This window comes from Astyanax mexicanus, chromosome 6, assembly GCF_023375975.1.
Source record: "Astyanax mexicanus isolate ESR-SI-001 chromosome 6, AstMex3_surface, whole genome shotgun sequence".
Lineage (NCBI taxonomy): Eukaryota > Metazoa > Chordata > Actinopteri > Characiformes > Acestrorhamphidae > Astyanax > Astyanax mexicanus.
The window spans coordinates 17,831,415-17,859,405 of record NC_064413.1 but is presented as its reverse complement, the minus strand read 5'-3'; the positions used below and the strand labels follow the sequence as shown (position 1 = coordinate 17,859,405).

The window sequence follows — 27,991 nt, the reverse complement described above, 5'->3', positions numbered from 1 at the left end:
GACATCAGCTTTAAGGTGCGGCAAGACAGTCATGCACCACAAAATCTCCCCTAATCCACGTTTTGTTATTTATTTTTAGAATTTAATGAAGAAAACTGAATGCCAGGGCTGATGTTATTACACAACCATAAGAAGAGAAACGACACATGTGACTAACTGTTTGTCCAGGGAGAAGAACTACTAATAATGTTTTCACACTTTTAATTGATAAACAATTGTAAATGTAGCTTCATTTAAACATTTGGTGTCACAACATTGGCATTGGCATTAACATTAAAGGATGTTTCCTTTCAGTACAATCAGAAAATAAAACTGAAGGAGAGGGAGTTTACTTACTAATCAAATGGCAGATTGTCATATTTCTTAAACTGAGGGCAATTAGTGTCAAAGAGCAGATGTCACTCAGCAGTGGGATGCTTTTAAAAGCCAAAACATGCGTTTAAATACCTGAAAAGAATTCATATGAAGTTTTTGGTGTTTTCCCACTAGCTGTTTCTGATTATTAATAGGCAAAGATAAAACCACGAGTAAAATAGCAGCCACTAACAGTAGGAAGTGCATAATAAACAAAACTATTTACATTCAGAATTCTGTGTAATCCTTTTAAAAACCTCTGATCAGTCGATACATTCAGCCAGTCTCTGTAAACGCTCGATTCCCTGCCCTGACTCTTTAACTGAACAGTGTATAGTTATTGAGAAACAAGAAAACGAGTCTCAGCCTTCAACAGGGCGCAGGCTGTAGGCATCTCCGTTGGTAATGGCTCCATTCACTCGGTTCCTGGCTCTGTCCGTCCTCTCATAACTGAACACAGTGTCCTGCTCGCTGTCAAACTCTGACTCGGACATCATCAGGCTGGAGTTGTGCTTGGTGCTCCTGTGTTTGATGTCTGGAAGACAAAAAAAGGAAATGTCATTTCTCCCTATTCCATTTTAATTTATTTATTGAAAGCTTTGTAAATAATTGTAAAGAACCTCACAGACTCACTGTATTTTGGCCGCAGTTCCATTCTCTCCTGTTCATCCATGTTGTCCAGTATTGTGTACTTCGTTTTTTTCCTTACTTTTGTGCGTCTCCCTCTACATGGGGGGAAAAACACAGGTGTGAAACTCAAAATACACTAGTGATAAAACAGTTTGCGTTCTTCTTTTATGAACTTCAATTTATTACTTTGTACATTACCAGTAAAAAGTTTGGACACCAGTACCAAGTTTTGCATTGTAGATTAATACTTATTCAAACTATAAAGAAAAAAATCTCTGCAATTATTAAGTAAACGTGTAAAAAAAGATGTTAAACTAAACAGAATATGTTTTATATTTTATATATTATTATTATATTATTCAAACTAGGCATCTCTTGCTTAGATGACAGTTTTGCATTGTGCATTTTGGCTGTATTTTCTCAGTTAGTTTTATGAGGTTGAGTCACCTGGAATGGCTTTCAGTTAACAGCTGTGCTGAACTCATCAAGAGTTAACTTGAATTCCTTGCCTCTTAATGTGTTTGAGAGCATTAGTTGTAAAGCTGTAAAGAGAGAGCTGATTTGTATACAGTAAATAGCTCTATTTAAGTAATATTCTAATCCATATTATGGCAAGAACTACTCAAATAAGTAAAGAAAAAAATGAGTTTAAGGAATGAAGGTCAGTCAATCCCAAAAATGTTAAGAACTTTAAAAAAAGTATCCTCAAGTAAGGCTGCAAGTCACAAATCACATAGTGATGAAACTGGCTCTCATCAGGACTTCCTCAAGAGTAACTTCTGTTGCACAGGATAAGTTAATCGTAGTTATTTTAGTATTTTGGTTTGTTTAACACTTTTTAATTTATTACATGGTTCCTTATGTGTTCCTGCATAGTCCGGATAATTTCAGCATTATTTCATAATGTAAGAAAACTGAATGAGAAGGTGTGTCCAAACTTCTGACTGCCACTGTATATGATTGTTGGATTAAAAAGTTAAATAGCTGATCCATTCTGCTGTCCAGTGTTTTCCACAGTTTTTTGCAGGCATTTATTCCTTTTGCCACTTTTTTATTTCAAAATGTATTTTTGTCTTGCTTGTCTAAAAAAAATATTACTACAATTAACATTTAATATGCCAGCAGACAAACCAACAAAGCACAATATGATTACCTCAGCAGTGCTATTTTAATCATGAATTTACTTCAGCAGTGTTGTCTTGTCACACCTTTACCCAAGCAGTGCCATTTTAATCATGAATTTACCTCAGCAGTGCTATTCAAGTTTTATGTAAGAACTTTCAGTTGATAACAATACACTTGCCATGTCCATGTTTGTGTCAGTATTACCTTTTACACCAGGCCCAGCTTGTAGACACAAGAAAAATGACCACCACTAGACAGCAGATTGTGACATACAGTACACTCCAGTCTGTGGGATAAAGAGGTCACAATGCTTATTTTCTGAATTATTTTTTAATATACAGTGTCTTTAAAACTATGAGCACATTTTTTTTGTTTAAATACAAGCAACTGACTTAGCTGTGATTCTGTTTTAAAATAAAAACCTGTCTTATCTGGACAGGTATTGTTAATTATTCAAATGAACATTAATACTAGTTAAGTAAATTAAGTAAATTAATATCTAAAATTAATATGAAAAGTGTTTTTTCCATTACTGAGTTTATAAAAAAACTTTTTAAAGGCTCGCCTCGTGGCAGTCTTGTATTATTTATAGTTAGCATCATATCAACAACAGGTGAGCTAGTTATGGAATTAACCACATCCTTGGGCTGACTGGAGGCATCCAGAAGAAACCTGGAACTAAATTTGTTCTTCAAGACTAGCTCAAGATCTTAACAACTTTCTTCAAAATGGTAAACATTGTACTATAATTTTTAATTTTTGTACTAAAGTTTTTAATTTTGCTTAAGTGCGTAAAACCTCCGCACAGCATAGTATATTTTACATTTATTGTTAATTATTAAGAGTAACAGCAAATTCCGGAATGAAAAAACTGAACACGTTTACTGCACCTTTTTAATGAAATTGTGGATAATTAATTGTATTTTAACCTGGCTCGCTCCCATTAGCACAGATTACTTCAGGTAATATTGGGTGATGCAACAAGACCATGACCCAATATCAATAATCGAAGGAATAATTGAAGGAAAAAGGACATTTGTAATTTAGTATCAAAGCAGATCACTTAAGTTTTGTGCAACTGGTCTTTTTTCATCATAAATACCCAGCAGGTGGGTTTTTATGAGCATAAATAACAGATTTTTGGTAGTTAATCTTGAGGTTAACTAGTATTACTTGGATTCCTAGAAGAGCAACTCACCACAGTTGCTCTCGTTGTCATCGAGGAAGCGGCGAAAGGGGTTCTCCATCCACAGTGGATCACACGAACAGCTTCTCGAGACGGGGTCACACTGACCACGCCCAGAACACAGCAGCAAACACACTGGAAGGATTCGACACCACAGCAGACGAAAGGGAAAAATGTGTTTATGATTTAGCATGTGTCTTTACCATGGTATTATATTAAAGATATAATAAAAGCCCTGCCACTCACTGACTGTGTCCACTCTGAGGACCTTAAAGAGCAGGAAGTCCGTTTTCTCCTTCAGTAACTGAAACCGCAAAATACGAGCCAGTTTTGGGCCAGGAATCGTCCCGTCAGGACCCTGAACCGAGAATCTGAACACTGTGCTGTTCACACACACACCCACACCCACACATAGATTCCCACATTAGTTTAACAGAAATTACTAACCAAATAATGAAATAATTATTTAAATATCAGGATTTGTTCACTCTACCTGATATCAGACTGGCCATGCAGACCTTTCAGAGCGATGTCAGTGTCCATCACATGCAGCAGAGCAGCCAGCTGCCTCACCACCGTGTCCTTCTGCTGCTGACTGACCTGAGCTACGGCCACCTGCAGCTCTAACTCCACCTCCTCCCGCTCACGCAGGTCTGCACACACACACACACACACACACACACACAAAGAGCACATAGAATATAAGATATTACACAAATCTAGGACACACTGCTGCATTTGTCTCTTCTCATCACACACTCCTACACATTTCACATCACTCCAAATGCCACTGGTTCATGTTACTGTAAAACACTGAAGGACTGAATATACTAATTTATCACATTTCTAGTGAAACTGTGCAGTGAAACTTCTAAAACATTTTTTAACAACTTAATGAATCAACCTTTACCTCGGGAAAATTTTACAATGTTGCCAAACATTTACAGCATCAAAGGGATTGAAAACATTTAAAAATAAATTAGAAATAATAAGGAAAAATATAGAAAAAATAATAAATAAAAGAAATACTAATATATATATATATATATATATATATATATATATATATATATATATATATATATATATAAAATTTATGTAAAATAGAAAATTCTACAAGACCATATAAAAAACAAATTAACACACAAAAAGTAAAGAATTGATAAAATATAAAATAAATAAAAAGGTAAAAGTAAAGTAAAATTATAAGAATGGTAAGAAATTATAAAAAGAATAATAATGAACTAAGAACATAAGAATCAAAACATAAAACATTACAATACAAAATAAAAGGAATAATAAATAAAAAAATAAATAAATCATAAGAAAAGATAAACTAGTAAAAATAAATTCATTTAAAACAGTTACAGGCTGTTTCATGATTCTGTTTTAATGATTCAGTGATCCCAGTGAGCTTGAGCTTCAACATTTCCTGTAGTGAATTCCAGCTCGCTGGTGCACTGTAGCTAAAAGCAGATTTTCCCAGTTCACTAAAAACTCTTGGTACCTGACCGGTGATCCAGCCACTGGAGCGAGTCTGATAATTACTGTTATTAAATGAGATTAAAGATATAAGCTGGCAAATAGCCAGAAAGTGATTTAAAAATAGAAATTAGCCAATGAGATTCTCTTCGTGCAGCTTGTGAGGACCAACCAACTCTATCGTATAGTATAACTCATTTTTGTCAGGATGACATACGGCTAAAATAAAACTTTTGTATGCATTTTGTCAAAGACATGCAAAGAAAGAAAAACCCTACCAGGACGCACTTCCACAGTGGCTGTTGCGGAGCTGGAGCGGCCCTGAGAATCAGCAACCCGCAGTCGGAACAGGTAAGTGCCCTCAACCAGGTTGGCCAGGTAGAGGAAGGCCTCATGATCTGATCCATAAAGAACATCCTGTTTCCAGAAAACAGAGAGAAATGTAGGAAGAAATGTCAGGAGAGGAAGACTCCAGTCCTGAAGGTGTTTTATGACTCATTTATTTATTAAGTCATGTTGTACTGTTTCCTATAACATTAGTATTTTGTATATATCAGTTTGTATAGCTGGTATTGTTTTAAAGATGTTTATACTGTTTTTACCGTCAATGTCTACATAGGTAATTTAATGGCTTTCTGACATCAGTTCTCAAATTTTTCTCATAGATATGTTTTGTCTTTTACTTTAATGTCAAATGCTTATGTTTGAATCAGGGTTTCTGACATTAGATTATTTTGCACAATACATAATTGCAATGCTCTTCACACAATAAAACACAAAAACAAAAAACAAAGCCATGATAATGTTAGCACTTTCCCACCAACGTGAAACCGGCACAATTTTGAACCAGTTTGCAGCGGAAAGTGAAGAATACTATAGGCCTCATGACCTGACCTCCTGGTACACTATGAGGAGTCTATGTATATATCTCATCTCATCTCATCTCATTGTCAACCGCTTTATCCGTGAAGGGTCGCGGGGGGGGGCTGGAGCCTATCCCAGCAGGCATCGGGCGGAAGGCAGGATACACCCTGGACAGGCCGCCAATCCATCGCAGCTATGTATATATATATATATATATATATATATATATACATATATATTTATATATATGTGTCATTGTATATTTAGTTCAGTAATGGTGGTGCACGGAGCTAAAGCTCATGTTATAGGATGTAAACAGTGGGTTTTAATAAGCTTCTTGTGCACTTTTTAAGTTATTAATGCCTCATTTTAAATGTCAGGGCTGAAGGGTGTTTGGACAAACTTATTACAAACTTATCATGTTTTACTACAGCAAAAAACTATTTTACACCGGAGTTATCCTTTAAAAAGATTTTATCGCTCTTGTTGTTTTGGAGATACTTGTTTTTTCATTGGATTTGTTCAAATTAGCATTTTAACTTTGATTTTCTAAAGTACATTTATGATTATAAAAGCACTTCAGAGTTACCTTTATGATTTGAATTGCACTGCTGAGGTAAATGTAATGTGCCTTGTCGGATTGTCTGCTGAGAAAGTAATAATGTTTTTCAATTGTCGTTTTGTAATAACTTTTTCTTTGAAAATCAGAACAAAAATACACTTTTAGGCTATTTATTCATTTAATAATGATTTAACTGTTTAAATCATTGAGTCAGTGCTGGTTGTTTTGGTGCATCTTTAAAGATTAGTATTGTCTACTCACCCCTGCAGCTGGACTCTGCTCATCTCTGACCCACAGATAGGACACGTTGACGGAGCCGCAGTTCGATGCAGAGCCCCTCAGCACTAGCGAGTTGTTGGGTAAGGTGAGTGTGTGGCTGCCACTGGCGTGAGCAATCAGAGGCAGGCTTTTAGCTGCAGGACAGGAGAACGAGCAAAGCGAAGTGTCAAATTAGTATTTTATTTACACACAGCCCTCTGCAGTTAGCAGTGTGTTTAGCTGTGGATTATGAAGATGTACACACTCACCCTCTGTGACTGTAACAGTGATCACAGCGCTGTCTGCCTCCCCCTGCTGGTCCTGAACAGTCAGCTTAATCTTGTGACTCCCAGCCCGGAGCCCCGTCACCATGGCAACAGCCTTGTCAGCATCTTTTATCTTAGAGCCAGGAGGACCACTTCACAATCAGACACGAGAGGAACATCAGACACTGAAAACTGCTTCAGTACTACAGCAGTAATACACAATCTTAACAATGCTGCTACATGAACTATTAAATTTTTAACTCTCTAGAACTGAACTTAGTCCTCTGAGGAGGTAAATATATTGATGTGATCTGAGAATGGAGAACTAAAATCTGTACTTTCTGTATCTGTATTCTCAATTTGAGATGTAAGAATTAAAAAAACATAAAATCTTTTTTTGTGTAGATTTTACTTGGAGTGTGGCCAAGTTGTGCCACCATGTTTAAGAAGATGCCAGTTCAAGATTTCACATTCAAGTTTTGACTTTTATTTTACAGCATTGTATAACTACAGCACAGTTTGTAATCGATTTTTAAAACAATTTTTTTTTATGTTTATTTTTTTTAACATATTTTTTTCATAACCTTAAGATATCTTGGACTGTAAGAGGTCAAAGGCTACGTTCACATAACAAGCCACATTGCTTAAATCCGATTTTTTGCTCAGATCGGATTTGTCTATCTTGATGGTTCACATTCACAAATGTAAGTGATCTGTATCTGTGTGTAATTTGAATGAATCTGTCCCTGAAACGCTTCACATGCGCACATTGATAAACGCTGCCTTCTTCACCAACAAGAAAAAAAACATCATATTTGATAGACGACTTATAGCTTTATAAAGGAAAATGTGTAATGGATGCATTAGCAGCTCATATGTGGAGCATCTTTTGCTCGAGTGGAGAATAAACAGCTGGTCTGAAGTGCATGCTCAGGTCGAGAAGGTGAAAAAAGACCAGGCGGTTTGCTTTTGCTGTTTTTTGCTATAGCTGCACAGCTAATGTGTGGGTACGAGAGAGAAGCACATAGCGCAGCGTAAAAGCAAAGAGACATATCAATTCTTATTTGACTGTTCATATTCATGTCGCATGTCCATGAATAAGATACATATCCGATTTAGGACCACATGTGAACGTGATTCAAATCTGATTTACCCTGGTAATGTGAACGTAGCTAAAGAGTAACCCTTTAAAATGATCAGTTTGTATAGCTGATATTGTTTTTAAAGTTAATATCTAAAGGAAAATAATGGTTTATTTTCCTGTTATACTGTTTCACTTCAATTTCAAAAACACTTAGTTTGAAGCAGTTTTTTGTAAATGTTACTTTTTTGCACAAAAAAAACAAAACAATTACAATGCACCTTACACAATGATAACAACAACACCATGATAATGTTACAATTGTGGCCAAATATGTTACAGTATATACGAACAGTATATTTTAGATTACAGGGCCGAAATGGAGGAATGGTTGATACATGGATATACGTTGGAAGGATTTAACTGAAAATGCTGAATAAATGTAATGTAAAGCATTTAGAAATACAGCCTTTAAAAATAAGATTTGGAAGAATTACTCTCCCAGTGCCTGGAACTCTGCCTTAGTGTCTAATCATGGACCTGTTTAGAAGAATCTGTTAAGAGTCAATGGGTCCTATTTTAGAGATCTACTGGCGAGCTGTTAACCACAGAGCGTGTAGCTTGATTTAGGGCGTGTCAGTGTGTCTTTACTATCGGAACAACAGGAAAAGTATGACGTGCACAGCTCAAAACACACAAAATTCGTGTACTAATTCTCCTAATTAATCATGGGTGCTTTTTGGGTGTAACATGGAATAAACCAATCACTTGTGCATTTATGGTGTAAAGGTACACAAGCAGTCATTTACGACAACAATGTTATTTCATTTAGTATTCTGGTTATTGTTGATGTAAAACCTGGGAATGCACACTGCTGCGCATCCTTACGTATGATTAATGAGTGGGGGTGCATGTGCAGTGTGCCTGTGTTGCCAAGATAGCAATGAACTTCTGACAGTTGTCTAGGCAGTTGTCAGTGGCGCACCCTCCTTTTCCATTGCCAAAATAGCAACATGCCAGAAATTTACTTAAACACATCTCATTTTGAGATTAGTCAGATATGTCAGTATGTCCCTGGTGGTCTGGTACCTGAGAATTTCCCACTGGTAGTTTGTGATGGCCTGGTCATCAGAGCTGTCAGTGCCGTTTAGCATGACGCTGCTGGTTGGAAGGAGCAGCTGTCTGTCTGGTCCTGCTACAGCTACTGGAGCTCTGTTCTCTGTAAAACATATGGTACAATATAGTATTCTGGCATAAAACTAGCAATTAGTATTTTAGAATTCTGTATTCAGAACAATTTGGTCTTCCCGGCTTAAGAAGAATTCAAGATTTTACCTAGTTTTTCTAATGTTTTCTTACTACAATGCCTAGCATGCAATTATTTATCTCTCTCTATTTTTTTAGAAGGTTCCCTCTACCTTCAAACTATGGTATCATAAGTCGGTTATGCTTGGATTTAAACTGGAGAAACTTGCTGTACTGTGGAAGGCGAGTACGCACTTTAACAACAGATTTAGCCATGTTTTTTTGTTACTTCAACACAAATATCATTTTTAGACAAAATCATTTAAGGCCCATTCAGTAATAAATGCAAGCAAGTGTGTGACATAGCTACAGGAGACCAATTTCCAAACACTAAATGGAGTTTTCTACCCCATCCGCTCCTGCCCAGAAGCAAAGCTCACTTGGGTTGCCAGATTGACAGACAGTGGCAAGCAACGATGAGTCTTACTCTGTAGTAGAGCTTAGATTCTCTGCTTCAACTGCCTGAATGCTATTTTTATATTTTTATAAAGCTGTGGCATGATAATCATAATATAGCTAATATAAGTAACAAAAACTGTGTTTAAAAAAAAAGTTGCACAAGTTGGAATGTTATTATTACGCAGCTCTGGAACTGAGCAGTAAGCACTGCGCACATGTGAGCTCCTCCACTTGTCCGCATTACGCACTTAATTTGCAGCGCTGTGTTTACCTAATCTTGATAAATATTTTTCTTAATAATAGGTCTATGCTTCTTCAGTGTTGCAATGTTAATTAACATCATTCTGAACAGATTTCGCTCATTTAAACAGCCAGAATTTTTTTAAATGCTCAGTTTTAACACTCTATTTACTAAAAAAATGTGAGGTTTAAATTGAGTCGGTCGGGCTCGGACAAAACTTGCATAGGCTCAGGCCGGTCGGACTGGATTTTTGGTAAATTACCTAGCTATAGGTAGTGAACCTTACTGATTACCTATTTAGCAGAAAATTAGCTTTCCATGGCCACATTACACTGTTTATGTGCTGTTGTGTTCTATATCTGGCAGCCCTGAATGTGGAAATGGGACTGGGGGAATGGCGATAGCCCACACAGATTTCCATGATGCACCACACAGTTTGAATATAAACATACTGGCTGAAGCTCTGCGGACAAAAGCTGCCACTGCCTAAACTCAACATGTTTCCTTAATATCTAATGATACATGCTGATCATTTTATGTTGAGTTACTACAGAAAACATAATCCATAATGGTCCTTTAATACACATCAGTATATACGTACCAGGAAGCACAGTGACTACAACAGTGTCCGAGTCCTGCTGGCTACTGGAGTCAGTGACGGTGAGCAGGAAAGTGTACTGACCCTCCTGAAGTTCAGACAGCTGCAGAGCCAGAGATCTTATTCCCTAATAAACACCAAAAGACAATACATAGGAATGTATAGTACAGCAAAAAAAGTAAAAAAATACACCATAATTATTACTATAAAGGGACTTTCCTGAAAAAGAGTCTGCAACCACAGTGTTGTATGTATAAATATAAAAATAAATAAATACTCTCAATCCTGGATAACACTTTCATTTGTCTTTATAAATATAATTTAATAGTATTTTTTTAGTATTATTTTTGTTACCCGCATGGTTGCTGCTTTAGCTGAGCTGCTGGACTGAAGGCTCCACAGGTAGCCAGTGATGGCAAGGTCATCTGTGCTCTGATTGGCCCACAGAGTGAGGTGATTCAGGGGCAGAGTGATGACCTGGTCACTGCCTGCTCTGGCCACCGGAGGGTTGTCTTTTGGACTGCTGACTGTCAGTGTGGCAGTGCTGGAGTCCGTCAGCCCTTCAGGATCAGTCACCGTCAGCCTGAATCAGGACGACAAACCAGGACAGAACACTGAGGGCCTGAGAGCTAATCAGGCCAGTCCAAATTAAACAGCCTCAGAGGGAGAAACATTTACCAGGGAGTAAAGCTGCTGTTTAAACAGGTTTGAGACAGTGGAGTGTGCAGGAAAGTTAGCATGAAATGCAGAGTGGCCTGATTAATATGTTAATCCTTAACAGTCTATGTTATTGTTTTTCATTTTTACTATTCTACTCTAAACCAATTATACAGCTGTGGTAAGTAATATAATACAGGAAATTGACAAATCCTGCACCTAACAGCTGGGGTTATGCATAGGGCTCAGCCAGGATCTACTACTCACTCAATTAACAACAATAGCAAAACCACCACAATCTGATACTGGCTCGACAAGAATCCAGAAGCACAGCCTAACACTATGTTCATGGTCCATTGCCTCAATTGCCAAGTAACAGACCTACCAAAAAATAACCTATGAACACACAGAATCCCTCCTTAATCTAAGCTCACTTCCTTTAACTATGGCAACAACACACTTACCTAAGCACAATCACACACAATAAGTCACATTATAAGTTGCGTGAGCAGAACACAGCAACCACTACCATCCGATACTGGCTCGACAAGAATCCAGAAGCATAGCGAACTATGTTCATGGTCCGTGCCTCAACTGCCAAGTACTCAGACGTCTACAAAAACTCATGAGACAAATTATTACAAGAGCAGGACCACACCAATCCCCTTCATCCAAACTCTAACACAAACTTCAGTGCAAGCTCTTCTCAGGGGTCATCAGGCAGGCACCTTCCTTCGTCAGTGTTTCGCTGAATTAGGCCCACGACACCTCCAGAAGGCTCAACAGTGAAGTCTGGCGTCCCAGACCCACCCCCCTCCAAGCTTGCTGTAGAAGCACAAACTCACTCCCTTCCCCACACAGCCTCAGCCCTTCTGAACCACAACCACTGACTAGATCTTTCAGCTACATCTGACAACTCCTTCACTACAGTCCTTAGCACACAACCTCTAATTCCGAATCCAGACAGCAGTCTTGTGGCAGACTTCGCAACAAAGCCTCTAGTACCTACCTCTACCGGTCTAATATACGCTTGCCACCCACGCTCTCTCACCTCAGCCACCAAGTCTGTATACTTCAGCCTTTTCCTTTCATAAGCTCCATCTACCTCGTCTTCAAACGGAACAGTCAGCTCTATAAAATACACTATCCGCTTACTTTCAGAGTACAACACTACATCCGGCCTCAAGGTTGTAACCAGAATGCACTCTGGGATCTGCAGTTTACTACCTACATCCACTAGTAACTTCCAATCTCGTGCATTGGCCCACTTACCAGCAGTTTTCAAGCACTGTGCTGTTTCTCCACTATGCTGCCCCTCACGCACAAACGTGATTACCCTACTGCAACCTACAACGGGCATGTTATTAACTTCTAACCGTTTCTTATCAAGTGCACCTGCAAGAGATCTAAGTACCTGATTATGCCTCCATGTGTAGCGCCCCTGGGATAGACTCACCTTACATGCCGACAAAATGTGCTTCAGCGTGCCACTTCCTGCACATAGCTTACAACTTGGATCCTCACCCACCCACTGAGCAAGGTTTTGTGGCGTTGGCAGAACATCATATGTAGCTCCCAAAAGAAACTTTATACGGCCTGTATCCAATCCCCATAACTCTCGCCAGGTGATTTTCCGCTTCTCTACACTTTCCCATCTCATCCACTGCCCCTGTTTTCTCTGCCCTGCTGCTTTTGCCCTCCTTGCTTCCTCCTCCTGCTCACGAATAAACCCTGTAACCATACGCCTTTTCTCAGGTGATGTGGCCTTGCCGAATGCTTTCCAAGAATCACCTAAACCTAATCCTGCCCTCCCATTTTGCACCTGCCCCACAACATCCCTGTGCTCCAGTGCCCTCCTTGCGGCTTGAGTAGCTTCTCGAGCATTCCACTTTCTCCCAGACCTAGTCACTGGTGCTGTTGCTTTAACCAGCCCGTCTTTTGACCCTAACAACTGCATTTCACGTCCTACCTTAGCACATTTGAACTCCTCAACCAAGCTCGTCAACGGCAGTTCCAGCACCCCTCTCCCACACCACGCCACACTACTAAGGCAACGCGGCACCCCCAACCATGTCCTTATAGCCTTGCTCATAACCCTTTCTAACCTCTCAACCTCAGAAATCGGAATATCATAAACTGTAAGTGGCCACCTTAGACGAGGCAACAAACCAAACTGCAGACACCACAATTTTAATTTACCTGGCAGAAAAGACTTATCAATTCTATTAATGGCCTCCACCATTTCTGTCCTCAACCCTTCCACCTGCTCTTTATCATTCAGTGCTGCAGTATACCACCTACCTAAACTCTTAACTGGCTTTTCCAATATAGATGGTATGACTCCTCCCTCCATCATAAACCTTTCTTGTATCAATTTCCCTTTAACGATTGATACACTCCTAGACTTGCTCGGTTTAACTTTCATCCTAGCCAGCCTAAGATTATCATTTAACTTCCCTAGCAGTCGCCGGGTACATGGCACCGTGGTCGTTAATGTTGTCATATCGTCCATAAACGCCCTAACTGGTGGGAGCCGGGTGCCATCATGCAGCCTCTCCCCGCCTACGACCCACTTAGAAGCCCTAATAATCACCTCCATTGCCATCGTAAACGCTAGCGGTGAAATTGTACAACCTGCCATTATACCTATTTCCAGTCGTTGCCAAGATGTGACACACTCCCCTACACTAAAGCAAAACTGTATGTCTTCAAAAAAAATCAGTTTTTGAATCAGTTTCTCTGATTCAGCTATTTATTGGTATATGTTTGAGTAAAATAAACAATAAACTACAGAAATTTCTCCCAAATTCCAAATAAAAATACAATGTGTATCAATAGGCTTCTGCACTTTAGATATTTTTTAATAAAAGCCATAAAAAAATCTCTCAACAGGTTTTTACTTAACGCATTATACAGCGTGTAAATGTATTTTGTTTTGGGGGCTCCAAGTGGTCTGAGGACCGTTGGTTCGAATCCTGAAAGATTCTGCTTGCCATCAGCAGCCGGAGTCTGAGAGACCACAATTGGCCTTGTTCTTTCTGGGTGGGTAGATGGCACTGTCTCCCCACATCACTCCAAAGGTGATATTGGTCAGCACAGGCTTCTGTTAGCTGATATACCAACGGTGGGTAACTGTGTTTTTTTTTTTTTTGAGCGTGCTGTAACGCTTCTCGGCAATGCTACATTAGGGGTAGTTTAAAAAGAGGCGGAGTCTGATTTACATCGGGGGAGGCATGTGCTAGTCTTCAGCCTCCTTGTGTTGGGGTCATTACTAGCGATACTAGCGAATTGTTGAAAGAAAAAAGAGAGAAAATTAGAAATAAATGTTTAAATATATATTTTTTATACCATACATTTGAAGGGTCTCAGCAGTGATATTTTAGCTAATCATTAATTTTTCAGAAGTGCAATTTTAGTCATGCATTTACCTCAGCAGTGCTACTCTAATCAATAATGTATTTCAGCAGTTCTGTTCTAGACACGTAGCTATTTTAGTATCAAATTCACCTCAATAATGCTTTGCTGAATTACACCATGTATAAGTGACAGCTGTAACTGTCAATAGAGCTAACCTTACTGGAACTGTTGGGGTTTCCAATTTGATTCCTGACTCCTTAATGGTTTTAACCGTTTTCCACACAGTTACTGTATAATAAATCTTGGAGCATGGGGGCATAATAAGGAAGAGACAAAGCAAATGTCCTTGAGGAATTCCCTTTCCACAGGAATAACCATTTATGGTACAGATTAATCTCTTGTGTGTGTTGGTGTAAACAGGAGCTCTTTGTTCCTACCTGAAGGTGTATTCTCCAGCAGTGATGTTCTGCAGGCGGAGTACAGGCATATCCATAGGGGCTTCACTTTTCCACAGAGGTCCATCTACCTGCTCCCACAGGTAACCCACTACACCTGTATCATCTGAGCTCTCTGGAAGCCGGAAAAAACAGTAAGAAAACACCAGTTACTAAACACAGCGACTCAGAATCACATACATTTCTGCCTAATTAATCTACTTTTCTGATTCTGTGATCTGATCTGATTTCAGTTCAGCAAATATATTAAAAACAGTCATATATTAGTTTATACATTTTCATTACATTTTTATTTTATAAAAATGCTAGAAAAATAAAGATAATCCAGCCTTAATACAGAGTTCTTGCTCCATTTTAAAAGTCAAGTTTAATGCTTTTTTAGACCTCAATAAATATAATTTAAGACACAAAAATGTAGTCAAATTTCTTTAGTAGAAAATAATTTATTGTATTGAAAATTAAAACTTAACGTTTCCCATTTATCAATTAATTTTTTTTAATTTTGTTTAATTGTGATGCAGAAAATGTTAGCTAGCTCTCCGCTAACCCCAGTTCTCTCCTCGGTAACCTAGCTAACTCGCCGCTAATGTTAGTATGTTAGCTATCTCAGCACTAATGTTAACTCCGCTAACCTTGGTTCTCTTCCCTGGTAACGTTAGCCATCTCTGCGCTAACCTTAGTTCTCTCCCTGGGAATGTTAGCTAGCTCTCAGCTAATGTTAGCTAGCTTTATTTTAACATTAGTTACCTCTTCATTAATGTTAACTAGCTTGCGGCTAATGCTAGCTAGCTCTATGTTAACCTTAGTTCTCTCCCCGTTAATGTTATCTAGCTCTCTGCTAACCCTAGTTCTCTCCTCGGTAACCTAGTTAACTTTGTAACATTAGCTAGCTCTGTGCTAACCTAAGTTCTCTCCCCCCGAACGTTAGCTAGCTCTCAGCTAATGTTAGCTAGCTTTATTTTAACATTAGTTACCTCTTCATAAATGTTAACTAGCTCGCTGGTAATGTGAGCTAGCTCTATGTTAACCTTAGTTCTCTCCCCGGTAATGTTAGCTATCTTGCGGCTAATGTTAGCTAGCTCTATATTAACCTTAGTTCTCTCACTGGTAAGGTTAGCTAACTCGCCGCTAATGTTAGTATGTTAGCTATCTCGCCACTAATGTTAACTCCGCTAGCCTTAGTTCTCTTCCCTGGTAACGTTAGCCATCTCTGCGCTAACCTTAGTTCTCCCCAGGAATGTTAGCTAGCTCTCAGCTAATGTTAGCTAGCTTTATTTTAACTTTAGTTACCTCTTCATTAATGTTAACTAGCTTGCGGCTAATGTTAGCTAGCTCTATATTAACCTTAGTTCTCTCCCTGGTAACGTTAGCTAGCTCATGGCCAATGTTAGCTAGCTCTATGTTAACCTTAGTTCTCTCCCCGGTAATGTTAGCTATCTTGCGGCTAATGTTAGCTAGCTCTATATTAACCTTAGTTCTCTCACTGGTAAGGTTAGCTAACTCGCCGCTAATGTTAGTATGTTAGCTATCTCGCCACTAATGTTAACTCCGCTAGCCTTAGTTCTCTTCCCTGGTAACGTTAGCCATCTCTGCGCTAACCTTGGTTCTCTCCTCTGTAACTCGGCGATAATTTTTTTTATTATGTGCTTCCCACCAACATTAAACGCACTGTTTAAAAAAATAATACCTGCAGCAAATGTACAGTATATGTACGACAATTTAAGACCTTAATATTATAATTTAAGACATTTTAAGGCATTTTTAAGGCATTTAAGGTTTCAGTTTCAAAAACAGTGAGATTTGAACAACAAGAAGCAAAAGAAACATACGACTCCCATTAATGAAGATGATGGATCCATCTGAGAGAGACACATCCTGGTGTTTAGGCAGAGCAACTGATTTGGGGGGAATATTCCGCCTCTCTTCTGTAGAATGAAGGAAGACAGTTACGTGTGTAAGCAGGAACAAATAAATATCAGATCTTTATACACTTATTAAAATCAAAAAATTATTCACACCCAGAAGTAATTAGTCAGTTTGTGACAGAAGTTGTGTGGGTAGTCGTGCCAGACTGTCAGTGTATTAAATGTAATATAGGTTGAAAAGGATTTGCAAACCATTAAATCATTTTTTTATTCATGTTTTAAACAACTTCTCAACTTCATTGGAATTGAACTTGTACATTAATGAAGTCCTGCAACCAATGGCCCTATACCTTTTCTAAATGCACACTCTGGTGTGCTGTTCCAACAAGACAATGCACGTCCACATACTGCTGTTATCTCAAAAGTTTGCCTTGAAGAGACGTATACTATGCCATGGCCAGCCGCACAATCTGCAGAAACAGTGTGAATATTTAAGCTACATGGTGTGGATTATTGCAGGACACCATTAGGAACATCTACAACTATATGCACACTTTTGCATGTGCAGCTCAATAGATATTGCCCATATCAGACTTTGTAATCATTTATTGCCCTTGGTAACTTTTATCTTCCTCGCAAATAGCACTGCAATCTGACACTTCCTTCTGGGTGAAACTATTTTGCCATTTTATTTTTCAGTGTATATACAGCTCTGGAAATAAATAAGAAGACCACTTAAAAATTACATGTTTCTTTGATTTTACCAAATTGAAAACCTCTGGAATCTAATCAAGAGGAAAATGGATGATCACAATCCATCAAACCAAAATGAACTGCTTGTATTTTTGCACCAGGAGTGGCATTAAGTTATCCAAAAGCAGTGTGTAAGACTGGTGGAGGAAAACATGCCCAGATGCATGTAATCCAGGGTTATTCTACCAATTATTGATTTCTGAACTCTTAAAAACGGTATGAACTTGTTTTATTTGCATTATTTGAGGTCTGAAAGCTCTGCATCTTTTTTTTATTTATTTTTTTTTATTTCTCATTTTCTGTAAATAAATGCTCTAAATGACAATATTTATATTTGAAATTTGGGAGAAATGTTGTCTGTAGTTTATAGAATAAAACAACAATGTTCATTTTATTCAAACATATACCTATAAATGGCAAAATCAGATAATCTGATTCAGAAACTGAAGTGAATAAGTCTCTTAATTATTTTCCAGATATATCTAGCAGACAGGTAGTTTACCTGGGTACACTGTGAAGTTTCCAACACTTTCCCCATAGGCCTCCTTCCCTTTCACACTTACTCTGACAACATATACGCCTGCAGACAGCTATAAAAGATATAGAGAGGTTCTCTAAGGTCAAATGCCCAAACATTCCCACCAAGTACAACTGAAATGCTGCATGCAGACGTGAAGTGTGAACTAACATCAGATATTTTCACAGTCCTGTTGTGTTTTCCCTCCATCTCTGCCTGCTGTTCACTGGGAGAGCTGACCAAACTCCATTCGTATGTGTAAGGGATCTCTGGGATTAAACATGAACAGCATGAGTCTTATGTACATAAGGATATATAAGTGATTCCTGATTAAATAAGAGAGAAAAAACATTACCTGTTTCAGTCTCTGGACTGACTGAGGCAGTTAGTTCTATTGTATTCTCGGGTAGCGTCACTTCACCAGTGCTTCTGATAAACACATCCAGGGTTTGTGCTGAAAGATATAAAGACTGTATGTATTTATAAATGAGCTATCTACCCTCACTAAGCACTTTATTGGGAACACAGGTAGGTCAACTCATTCGTACAGTGCAGTAAATTAAATCATGCAGATACGCAACCAGCAGCTTCGCATAAGCCTGTCACGATAATTACATTATCAACTTGTCGAGCAATAAACCATCATGACCTAAGTCATTTAGCTGGCCACAGTTTTGCCCATTGTGTTTATTTAATGAGGAGAGCACATTAATAATTTAAATAGGCCAGCATCTCAACTTTTATTCAATTCTATTTTTATCTCATGCTGACATTTTATTTGCTTTACTTACTTATTTTCCTTTTATTTCTAGTTTTTCCCATTTTCTCCCCAATTTTGCACAGCCAATTACCCAACCCACTCATTAGGATTCCCCTATCACTAGTAATGTCCCAACACCAGGAGGGTGAAGACTAACACTTGCTTCCTCTGATACATGTAAAGTCAGCCACCGCCTCGTTTCGAGCTGCTTCTGACACAGCATTGCAGAGTAGCATCACAGCGCACTCAGAGGAAAGCACAGCGACTCGGCCCCGATACATCAGCTCACAGACGCCCTGTGCTGCGGACATCACCTTTAAGTGATGTGGGGAGGGAGCGCCATCTACCCACCCGGACGGAGCAGGGCCAATTTTGCTCCCTCTGAGCTTGATGAAAAAGCTGGCGGTTCAAACCTGCAACCTCCCACTTATAGTGGCAGCGCTTTAGACCGCTGCACCACTCAGTACCCTGCTTTACTTATTTATTTAGGATATTTAAACATTTTCCAATATTACATAATTGCGATGTTTGCATGTTCTTAATTATTAAAAGTTCACTCCACATTAAAAAGTGTATTTACATTATTAGACTATTACAATTATATCATTGGCACAGACTTAATGAGAGTAAAAGAGCCAATCAGTTTGCTGGTTGTGCATATAGCAGAGGAGGGTTAGCATGCTACTGGGGAAGCCCACCTCATTCGTGTGTAAGGAGATGTGTGCAAGTGCAGCAGCCTTCCCAGGCCAAAAAATATTTTTTCTGTGCATTATTGAGTCAAACACTACAGACTGTTCTTGAGGTTTTTATCTGATTTGTTTTTTATCAGTTATTTAAAACATGTTTCTGCAATGGTTATCTGACCCAAGGTTTAGCAGCATTTTGCTTTCCCCATTGAAACAGATGGAAGGCTGGTTTTGCATGACTTGAAATAACTGTCTGTGTTGCAAAATTGAGTAAACTGACTCGCCTATTAGGACTTTATTTTAAAATTTCAAAAACATTGTTTTTTGCAATAATTGTTTAATAAAATACTAGCTTTAAGTAATGTTCCCACCCAACTTTAGAATGGGGTGATTTTGATGACATTGGTTACATAATCATTGGTATCAGACAGGCAAATTTGAGTATTTCTAGAACTGCTGATCTCCTGCCTTCCTAATAAATGGATCTGAATTCAAAACAACCCCTTTAGGATGATAAGTAGAAGAAGACCATACTATTTATACCACACCTGTTCTGGACACAGATGGAATTTAGCCTCTGCTCTTAACCCATCAATGCAGTGAACACACACATACACAGACCAGTAAGCACACACAGGGATACAGTGGAGGAGCAGTGGGAGCAGTGAGGGTTTGTGCATACAGTATATTGTATAGAAAAAGCACCTCTGAGTGTCTTGGTTTATTCAAACACCCACAAACAAATATTCATGATTAGTCAGGACACTCACAGCACACAACATTTGCATCTATAAGCCTTCTGTGATATCAGAATGATCCTTTCAGTCTTATTCTAGGTGTAGAAAGCAGATATGTAATATCCTTTTTTTTGTGAAGGGATATACCTGGCTGTGAAGATGTGGCCTGAGGTGTGGTGTCCATATCAGGCTGAGAGGGAAGAGAGCTGCTGACTGGGAGACTCCCTAACATGGATGGATCTGTGCTAAAAAGCTGCAGTATGGCTGTTGGTTCCATGCTTGTGAAGGAGATGTTAAACTGGTCTTCATCCTCCTGAAACATAGGCAGACCATTAAATCCTCACTGTCACTGGACTCGGGGCATAGCGTTGACAATGCAAAGAAATTCTGAGGAAATTTATTATTATTGAAATTAATTTTGCAATCTGTTTCCTAACCTATTCTAACCTATTCGCTGTTGTGTTCATGAGTCGACTTGTCTTGATTTAATTTTATGATAGTGGCACCTGAAGAACTACCTGCAGGTATTGTGTGTGTATAAACTGTCTTTTTTAATAGACTATCTGTGCACCTTTAAAGGTCTCAGTGCCTCAGTGCTATCATTACCATTGTAAGCCTGTTGGGAGCATGAGCTATTAACACTGTATTTCAGAATACTGGGGGGGAACGATAGTGGGCTATTCAATAAAAGTTGTCAACCTGAGGAAAATACTCATAATAATGAACAAAAATTAATAATCTTTTGTTAATTCACATATCTAGAGCCATGGTTTCACATTTTCTACACCACACAGACACAGCTTTACACAATGATGAATGTAAAGAGATGCTGGGTTGTTACGATTTTTGTTAATGGAGAGTGTACACAAGCTTATTTAACACCAGCATAAGTAGAAATCCTGGAAGTTCATAGTCAAAAAACATTTAATCTAACCAAACATTTTCTGATTGGTCAATTCATCTAGTGAGTAATTTATCATTTATTTTAAGATGTTTTTGTGTGTGTATACTCCTAACCATAACAATACAATTAACATTCCTAAAAAATACTTTCTTTTAAAGTCAAACGAGCTCTGAATATTAATCTACACAGATTTCTTTATTGGAAATTTTAGTTTTTCCAAGTTTACTGTAAATTAATGGAAGTGCTTAATTCACCCAAACAAGTTTCAGGAAAGAAATCTGTTTAGATTAACAACATGGTGACACTCTTGTTCTTAACTATTAAAATGTCTAAAATACAATACGATACATTATATACAATACAATTAAAAAAATTATAATCCTATGCGTCTGTAAAATAATTAAGAACGGAAATCTTACCAGTATGGTGGGCAGAGGGGATTCTGAAGGCCTCAGTGAAGGCAGTGGTGGACTGTTAGATGTTGTCCTTCCATCCGTCACTGTTGAAGGTGAGCTGGGTGCAACTCGGCTGCCCTCGGCAGCATCCGGCTGTGAGGGTTTTCGTCTACCTCCCTCTGTCTCAGAAACATTAAACCCATCACTTTCTTGAAGCGCAGGCCAATCAGGCAGTCCAGGGCTTTCTCTGTGCTCTACCTTTGAGCTGGTTTTCTCCTCGCTGAGGTCATCTCCTCTTCCCCCATCCTCCGAAGTTCTGTAGCTGTCAGGGTAGTCCACTGGAGAGTTATCCAAATCTGGAATGCCCCCTAACAAAGCCAAGTCCTTTAAAGGGTCCTCCGGGCCTCTGTGTCTGGGCAGCGGACGCCAGTGGCTGGGGTATGGCTCGCCTCGTACCAGGGACTGTAGTACCAGTGTCTGAGGAGGACCGCGCTGCAGAAAAGCCAACAGGGAGTCTGTGCCGGGACGCTTTTTTGGCTGGCAGTTCTCTTTATGCTGGCAACTGAGAACATAGCAACGTCTCTCAAAGAACCAGGCCAGGTCACAGCCTGGAAGATCACAGCAGGCCGCTGCACACTGGGTCAGAGAGAGCACTTCTGGGACCCGCAGGATGCTGCTGCTCCTCAGCTCGGGAGACACCACCGTCTCAGAGTATGTAGCCCCTTGCCAGCACTGCCCTGCTACTACATCTACATCACAAAAAAAAGATAAAGGTAATTAAAGATAATAGCATTACAAGTTAGACTCATTCCTATTCCTTAATTAAGGGCTTCTGGAGTTCCTAACAAACAGTACTTAAGGTGTTGTTATGCCGCTTGATGCCTTGACAAAGCATTCTGGGATGCTTGCTTGTAAAGCAGTTGTCGATGCAACTTCTTCTCTAGAGAAATCAATAGCTTGGTTCCAATCTACACACTTCTCTACTTTATTCACTACATTAATGAATGTGTTTCTAATTGTGGTGCTCTGCTTTTAACGGACTGTTTAGTGTGGAAGTGTGTGGTAGTGTGCGGGAGTGTGGTAACACTGATTATGTTGACAAAAAGTGCAAGAACTAAACTCAATGAAATCACACACACCCAGGTTTCTGTCAGTCTTTAAGAGTTAAGACTCCTTAAGAGTTTGCAAAACACAAATGTTATACCAAGATCAGCCTCATTACCAGACAGACCTATTCTTGATTTAAAATTTGTGGGTGTATCCCTACAGCAAAATCTGTTCCAAATATTCAAGCTGAAGGTGATGGATTATTGTTGCACACTATTAGGAACTTCTACAACTAGTGTTGCACAGTATACTAGTTTAACCCAATCAGCATAAGGTGCCAAAAATTGCACTTTGTTGTCTTCTCACCTTAGTAACTTAAGAATGCCTCAACAAAAACCTTCTTAAAAGTCTATTTCAAAGTAACTTTCTGTGACCCTTTTACTGCCTAATTTCAAATTTTTCAGTCACAGGCATGCATTATGAAGTATAATTCAGTGTCTGAGTTTCCTTGCGGCTGTGTATACACAAAGTCAGAGCATGCTGTCAATGCATGGGCTTGAAAACAAAGTTTTAAATCATTGATTTGAATTGGCTCTTGATTCAGGAACCGATTCACTCAATGAGTCGACTCTATACTATCCATTGTGTAAGTTAAAATATCCAAACAATTCACAAAATATCATCGGATTTTAAAGTTTGAATGTCTCACAGTTTTTGAATGTGAATCAAAATACTGAACAATGTATTTTTAAAACTTTGATTCCGAACAAGAGCACGCGTGGGGCTGATGACTGATGATTTTCTATTTAGGAGAGACTCACCTTCCAGACAGCTCACAGTTCACAGACAAATGATCAATAAAAAACTGTTATGTTCTAGAACATCTTCTGTTACTTTTCTTTTATTATTATTAAAATACAAATCATTTTTAGTTCCATGTTCAATTCCATTTATTTCTGTTGTTTTAGGTTTTCCCCTGATATTGTTTCAGTATTGGTATTGAGGTATTTAGGCAGGTATCGTATTGAAAGTCATAATTTTGGTATTGTCCCTCTATCTACAATAATATTGCTCATATCAGTCTCATAAGAACATATATTAAAAAAAATATATCATATATTTTGACATCAGATGCTATTATACAAATATGAAAACAAGTACAAAAGACAAATACGCAAGTTAGGAGTGTAAGTAAATATTGATGTACATTAAAGTATGTGAAAATTGGTAGCAGACATTGGTTCAGTTTGTATTGTGCTTAAACCCTGACATATGCATAAGACAACGTATTTTTATACTTTGACAAATACCTAAAATTCTGTATGGTAATATGTACTGTATCGTATGTATTTTCTGCCAATACACAGCCTTACCTTTTGCGCTTTGCAGGACCAGGGAGAGCGACAAAAGGGGCATGAAGTTCATGGTCATCAGCTTTTCAATGTGCCACTTTCTAAAAAGGGCAAAGAGAACAGTGCAGTCTGGTTTAATACAGACCACTACAAACACATTTTACAAGCACTCGGACAGGCTGAGAACATAAGAGGTGCTTTATACTGCAAACCTATTTCACCAAACACTGAGCGGCTACTCATAAAAACAGACTCATACCCACCACTAATAAAAATGAATAGTTTCTTTTCATTATTAGGTAAATTATTAAAATATTAGTTCTTGATTTTAAACTTCACTTTACAGGTGTATTTGGCCCTATCGTACACCCTGTGCAAGGCGTGTCGTAATGCTCTTTGCTACCTTAAACCCTTTTAACAGTCTATTTTCACGCCTTGCTCCCATGCTGTTAAAATTTCGTCGAAGGTTAGGAATAAATCTAAACTGATGGGCGAGGTTGTCTGGAAGTGAGGTGTGTAAATTTCTGTGCCCAGTATGTGTAAGTTACATCCAACTTTTAATTCAACAATAAACAGAATATAGAATAAATTAGCCCTTAAATGAGCAGGTCATATTCTCTGCTGAGACACACACAGCACTGCACTGTTAAGATACAAACACGCTACAACACGCACGATACAAGTCAGAGCGCACCTGCGTCTTAAAGGGAATGACAGCTGGCAATAGGGCTGCAACGATTAGTCAATATAATCGACAATGTCGATTATTTAAATTTGTCGACTACAAATTTCATTGTCGACTAATTTTTTTTTATTTTTAACAGTACCACATTACACAAAGTGCTGGGAACAAAAACGCAATGGGAGATGGGTAAATGTCTCACTCACACAGATTACACTCAACATAGTCTATGTCTCCAAAAGTGCCCAAACACAACAGATTACATATTTAATCACTACATATCAGTACTCTACACATCTCATGTTTAGCTGTTTCTATTGTTTTTAGAGATTGCTGACTAATCGACTAATCCAAAAATAATCATCAGATTAGTCGACTAGCAAAATAAGCATTAGTTGCAGCCCTAACTGGCACACTGATTGGTTTATTTCACACTATGCACAACAACCCACCCATGATTAATTAAGATAATTAGTACATGCCATTTGCATGTCGCAAGACATATTTTTTACCCTCACAATACCAAAGACACCTGATACAATAAATCCAGCTGCGCAATCCAGAATTGAATGGTGCACTATAGAACCCAAAAAATTAGGGCCCATTGAGTCATCAGTATGTGTTCTCATTATTTTTAGATAATTTTATCTTCATTCTGAGATGCTTTCTTGTTATCGTGAGATCCTTCACACTTTCTGAAATGAAAAAAAATGCAGATTATTTTACGTGGTGGGAATGGGCTATATTGACTAAGATATGCCATCTTACCGTCACCCTGACAGCGCTGAGCTCATGAGGAAGAGCTAATCATCTGAATCATCTGCTCGTAAACACACAAACAGATAACAATCAATACTAATGAGTCATGAAACAGTAAATGAGTCACATACACCATATTGTAAGATAACGCAATAAGGATTTTAATTCTATTTCTATTGATTCATTCATCACTACATTATAGGGATGCAACAAATATTCGGCAAACACAATTATTCAGATGAAAATGGCAATAAAAGCACTTTATGTGTCTGATGAATAACTAAAAAGACTGAATAATTTATACAGAACAATATTGTGCTTTGTTGGAATGTCTGCGGGGATGTTAAAATGTTCTATGTTCAATAAATATTTTTTAATTATAGTGAAATAGCTAATGGCTTTGTATGACAAAAATTAATTTTGGCTATTTCATTTGTGCAGCAGTGAAATTTTTTTAACAAAAACCTACATAAAAAATTGACATATTTGGCCAATGTTTCCTTTATTAATTTTAGACAATGATTTTCTGTCAAAAAATTATGTACAAAAAATCTTAATGTAGTTAAATAGCTACAAGGTGATAATTTGATACTATATTGTTATAATTAAGTGCTTACATTAAGAGAAATATCATTATATCTTTAAGTATCCACTATTATTGTTACTTTTGTTTAAGGAGGTGTTTTAGGTTAAAGTGTATGATTGCAGCTGGTTTATCTGTGCTCTGTAACAGGTAACTACAGCATTAGTTCAGGGTGATGGATCATAATGAGGTGGTTTATTATGAGGAACTAATAAAGCTGGAGATCACACAGCCCCTGTTTTAATATGGAAAAGTAAACACAGTGAAGTTCAGCCTCTCCTGTAGGCTCTCTGACAGAGGCTGTGCAGATCTACAGGCCTGCGTGTGTGTGTCAAACCGCATCAGCAGACATTACTCCCTCTATAACCCCCCAGAACACCCACTTAACCCACTACCCCCAACTGCCGAGCCGCAGCTTACCGTCACCGCCGCGTCCGTCCGCCGGGGCTGGGGCTCGATGGTGGGCTGTAGGGTGTGAGGTCTGTTCAGACGTAGGCGGATGAAGGATGGAGGATGGAGGGGTGGGTGTGGAGCGCTGGTCCCTGCAGAGAGAGAGAGAGAAAGAAAAAGAGAGAGAGAGAGAGAGAGAGAGAGAGAGAGAGAGAGAGAGAGAGAGAGGGGGGGCGGAGCACAGAGGCGGAGAAACACGGCGCGCGCTCACAAACGCGACGGTAGAGGCAGCTCACGTGCTCTTACGCATAAAAACAATAAATGTGTTCATTAAATTATAAACATAATATAATGTTACTACTACTACTACTAATAATAATAATAATAATATGAATTATAATTTATTGTGAAATAATTTATTATTATTATTATTATTATTATTATAAAATAATAAAAAACTATTGACATTGACAGTAATTGTATTATATATTATTATAGCAACATCAATAAAATAACAGCAACACTCATTTTTAACTAACATTCTATTATTATTATTATTATTATTATTATTATTATTATTATTGTTGTTGTTGTTGTTGTTGTTATTATTATTAAATAATAAAGAACTATTGAAATGTACAGTAATTGTATTATATATTATTATAGCAACATCAATAAAAAAAACAGCAACACTCATTTTTAACACACATTTTTTCTTCTTCTTCTTCTTCTTCTTCTTATTATTATTATTATTATTATTATTATTATTTTTATTATTATTATTATTATTATTATTATTATTATTATATAATTCTATAATGTAACCCAAAAAAAGTCGTAATATTAGTTACAGTAGAACTATTAGTACTAATAGCAGCAGAAATAGTACTAGTAGTATTGGTAGTAAAAGTAGAGGCAGTACTAGTACCGGTAATATTACTAATAGTAGAAGTACTAGTAGTTGTTGTGTTAGTAGCAAAAGTACAGGATTAGGAGCAGGATTAGTAGGATTAGTACTAGTAGTATCAGAAGAATATAAATGGTTGTTAGTGTTAGTGTATTACTACTAATAATAGCAGTAGTAATAGTAATATTTGTGGTATTAGTATTAATAATAGCAGTAGTAATACTAATAGTTGTATAAGTAGTAATAATAGCAATAGTAATAGTAATAGTTGTACTACTACTAATAATATAAATAATTATAGTTGTATTAGTAGTAATAATGGCAGTAGTAATAGTAATAGTTGTAGTAGTAATAATAGCAGTAGTAATAGTTGTTGTATTAATAGTAATAACAGCAGTTGTAATAGTTGTTGTTTTATTAGTAATAATACCAGTAGTAATAGTAGTTGTATTCGTAGTAATAACAGCAGTAGTAATAGTTGTTGTTTTATCAGTAATACTAGCAGTAGTAGTAATAGTTGCATTAGTAGTAATAATAGCAGTAGAAATAGTAGTTGCATTAGTAGTAATAATAGCAGTAGTAATATGTGTTGTATTAGTAGTAATAGGTGTTGTATTTGTAGTAGTAGTAATACTAGTAGTTGTATTATTGTAGTAATAGTAATACACTTATATTGTAGTAGGAGTAATATAGCAGGTAGTATTACTCTGTAAATATACGTAGCTCTATTTGTTTTGGTTCGTCTCGCATGAATCATATGAATGACACGCGGCAAAGCAAAGCAAACAATACTTTACATTAACTTTAACCTGAGCTGAAAACCTGTATGGGTGG

The 27,991-nt window shown here is 37.8% G+C and overlaps 1 protein-coding gene across 5 annotated transcripts; it reads right to left on the bottom strand.

Moving 5' to 3' along the window:
- Window positions 1-184: 184 nt before the first annotated feature.
- Window positions 185-26,478, bottom strand: kiaa0319 (KIAA0319 ortholog). Of its 5 annotated transcripts, none has more exons than XM_022674139.2 (22): window positions 26,281-26,478; window positions 25,287-25,338; window positions 23,858-23,937; window positions 21,462-22,186; window positions 20,286-20,451; window positions 18,311-18,409; window positions 18,127-18,224; window positions 17,941-18,028; window positions 16,650-16,745; window positions 14,803-14,935; window positions 10,706-10,934; window positions 10,355-10,478; window positions 8,898-9,027; window positions 6,731-6,879; window positions 6,465-6,616; window positions 5,056-5,194; window positions 3,789-3,948; window positions 3,542-3,678; window positions 3,308-3,430; window positions 2,314-2,395; window positions 988-1,079; window positions 185-889 (listed from the first exon to the last, which is right to left on the bottom strand). In XM_022674139.2, the coding sequence occupies exons 3-22, from the start codon at window positions 23,913-23,915 to the stop codon at window positions 717-719; spliced, it is 3,153 nt and encodes a 1,050-aa protein (XP_022529860.2). In that variant the 5' UTR covers window positions 23,916-23,937; window positions 25,287-25,338; window positions 26,281-26,478; the 3' UTR covers window positions 185-716. The 5 variants fall into 5 exon arrangements, 4 of the variants coding, with proteins under 4 accessions (XP_022529860.2, XP_022529861.2, XP_049336369.1 ...); XM_049480411.1 differs by having other exon boundaries at window positions 725-889; window positions 980-1,079; XM_022674140.2 differs by lacking the exon at window positions 25,287-25,338.
- Between the last annotated feature and the right edge of the window lie 1,513 nt (window positions 26,479-27,991).

Bases quoted from the DNA above. Each gene is read 5' to 3' on its own strand.
- kiaa0319 (XM_022674139.2), bottom strand. From the start codon at position 23,915: ATGACCATGAACTTCATGCCCCTTTTGTCGCTCTCCCTGGTCCTGCAA. The intron at 18,029-18,126 runs GTTAGTTCACAC...TATCTTTTATAG, and splicing joins GGACTGTGAAAATATCTGAT to CTGTCTGCAGGCGTATATGT. The intron at 10,479-10,705 runs GTAACAAAAATA...GGTGTTTATTAG, and splicing joins CTAAAGCAGCAACCATGCGG to GGAATAAGATCTCTGGCTCT.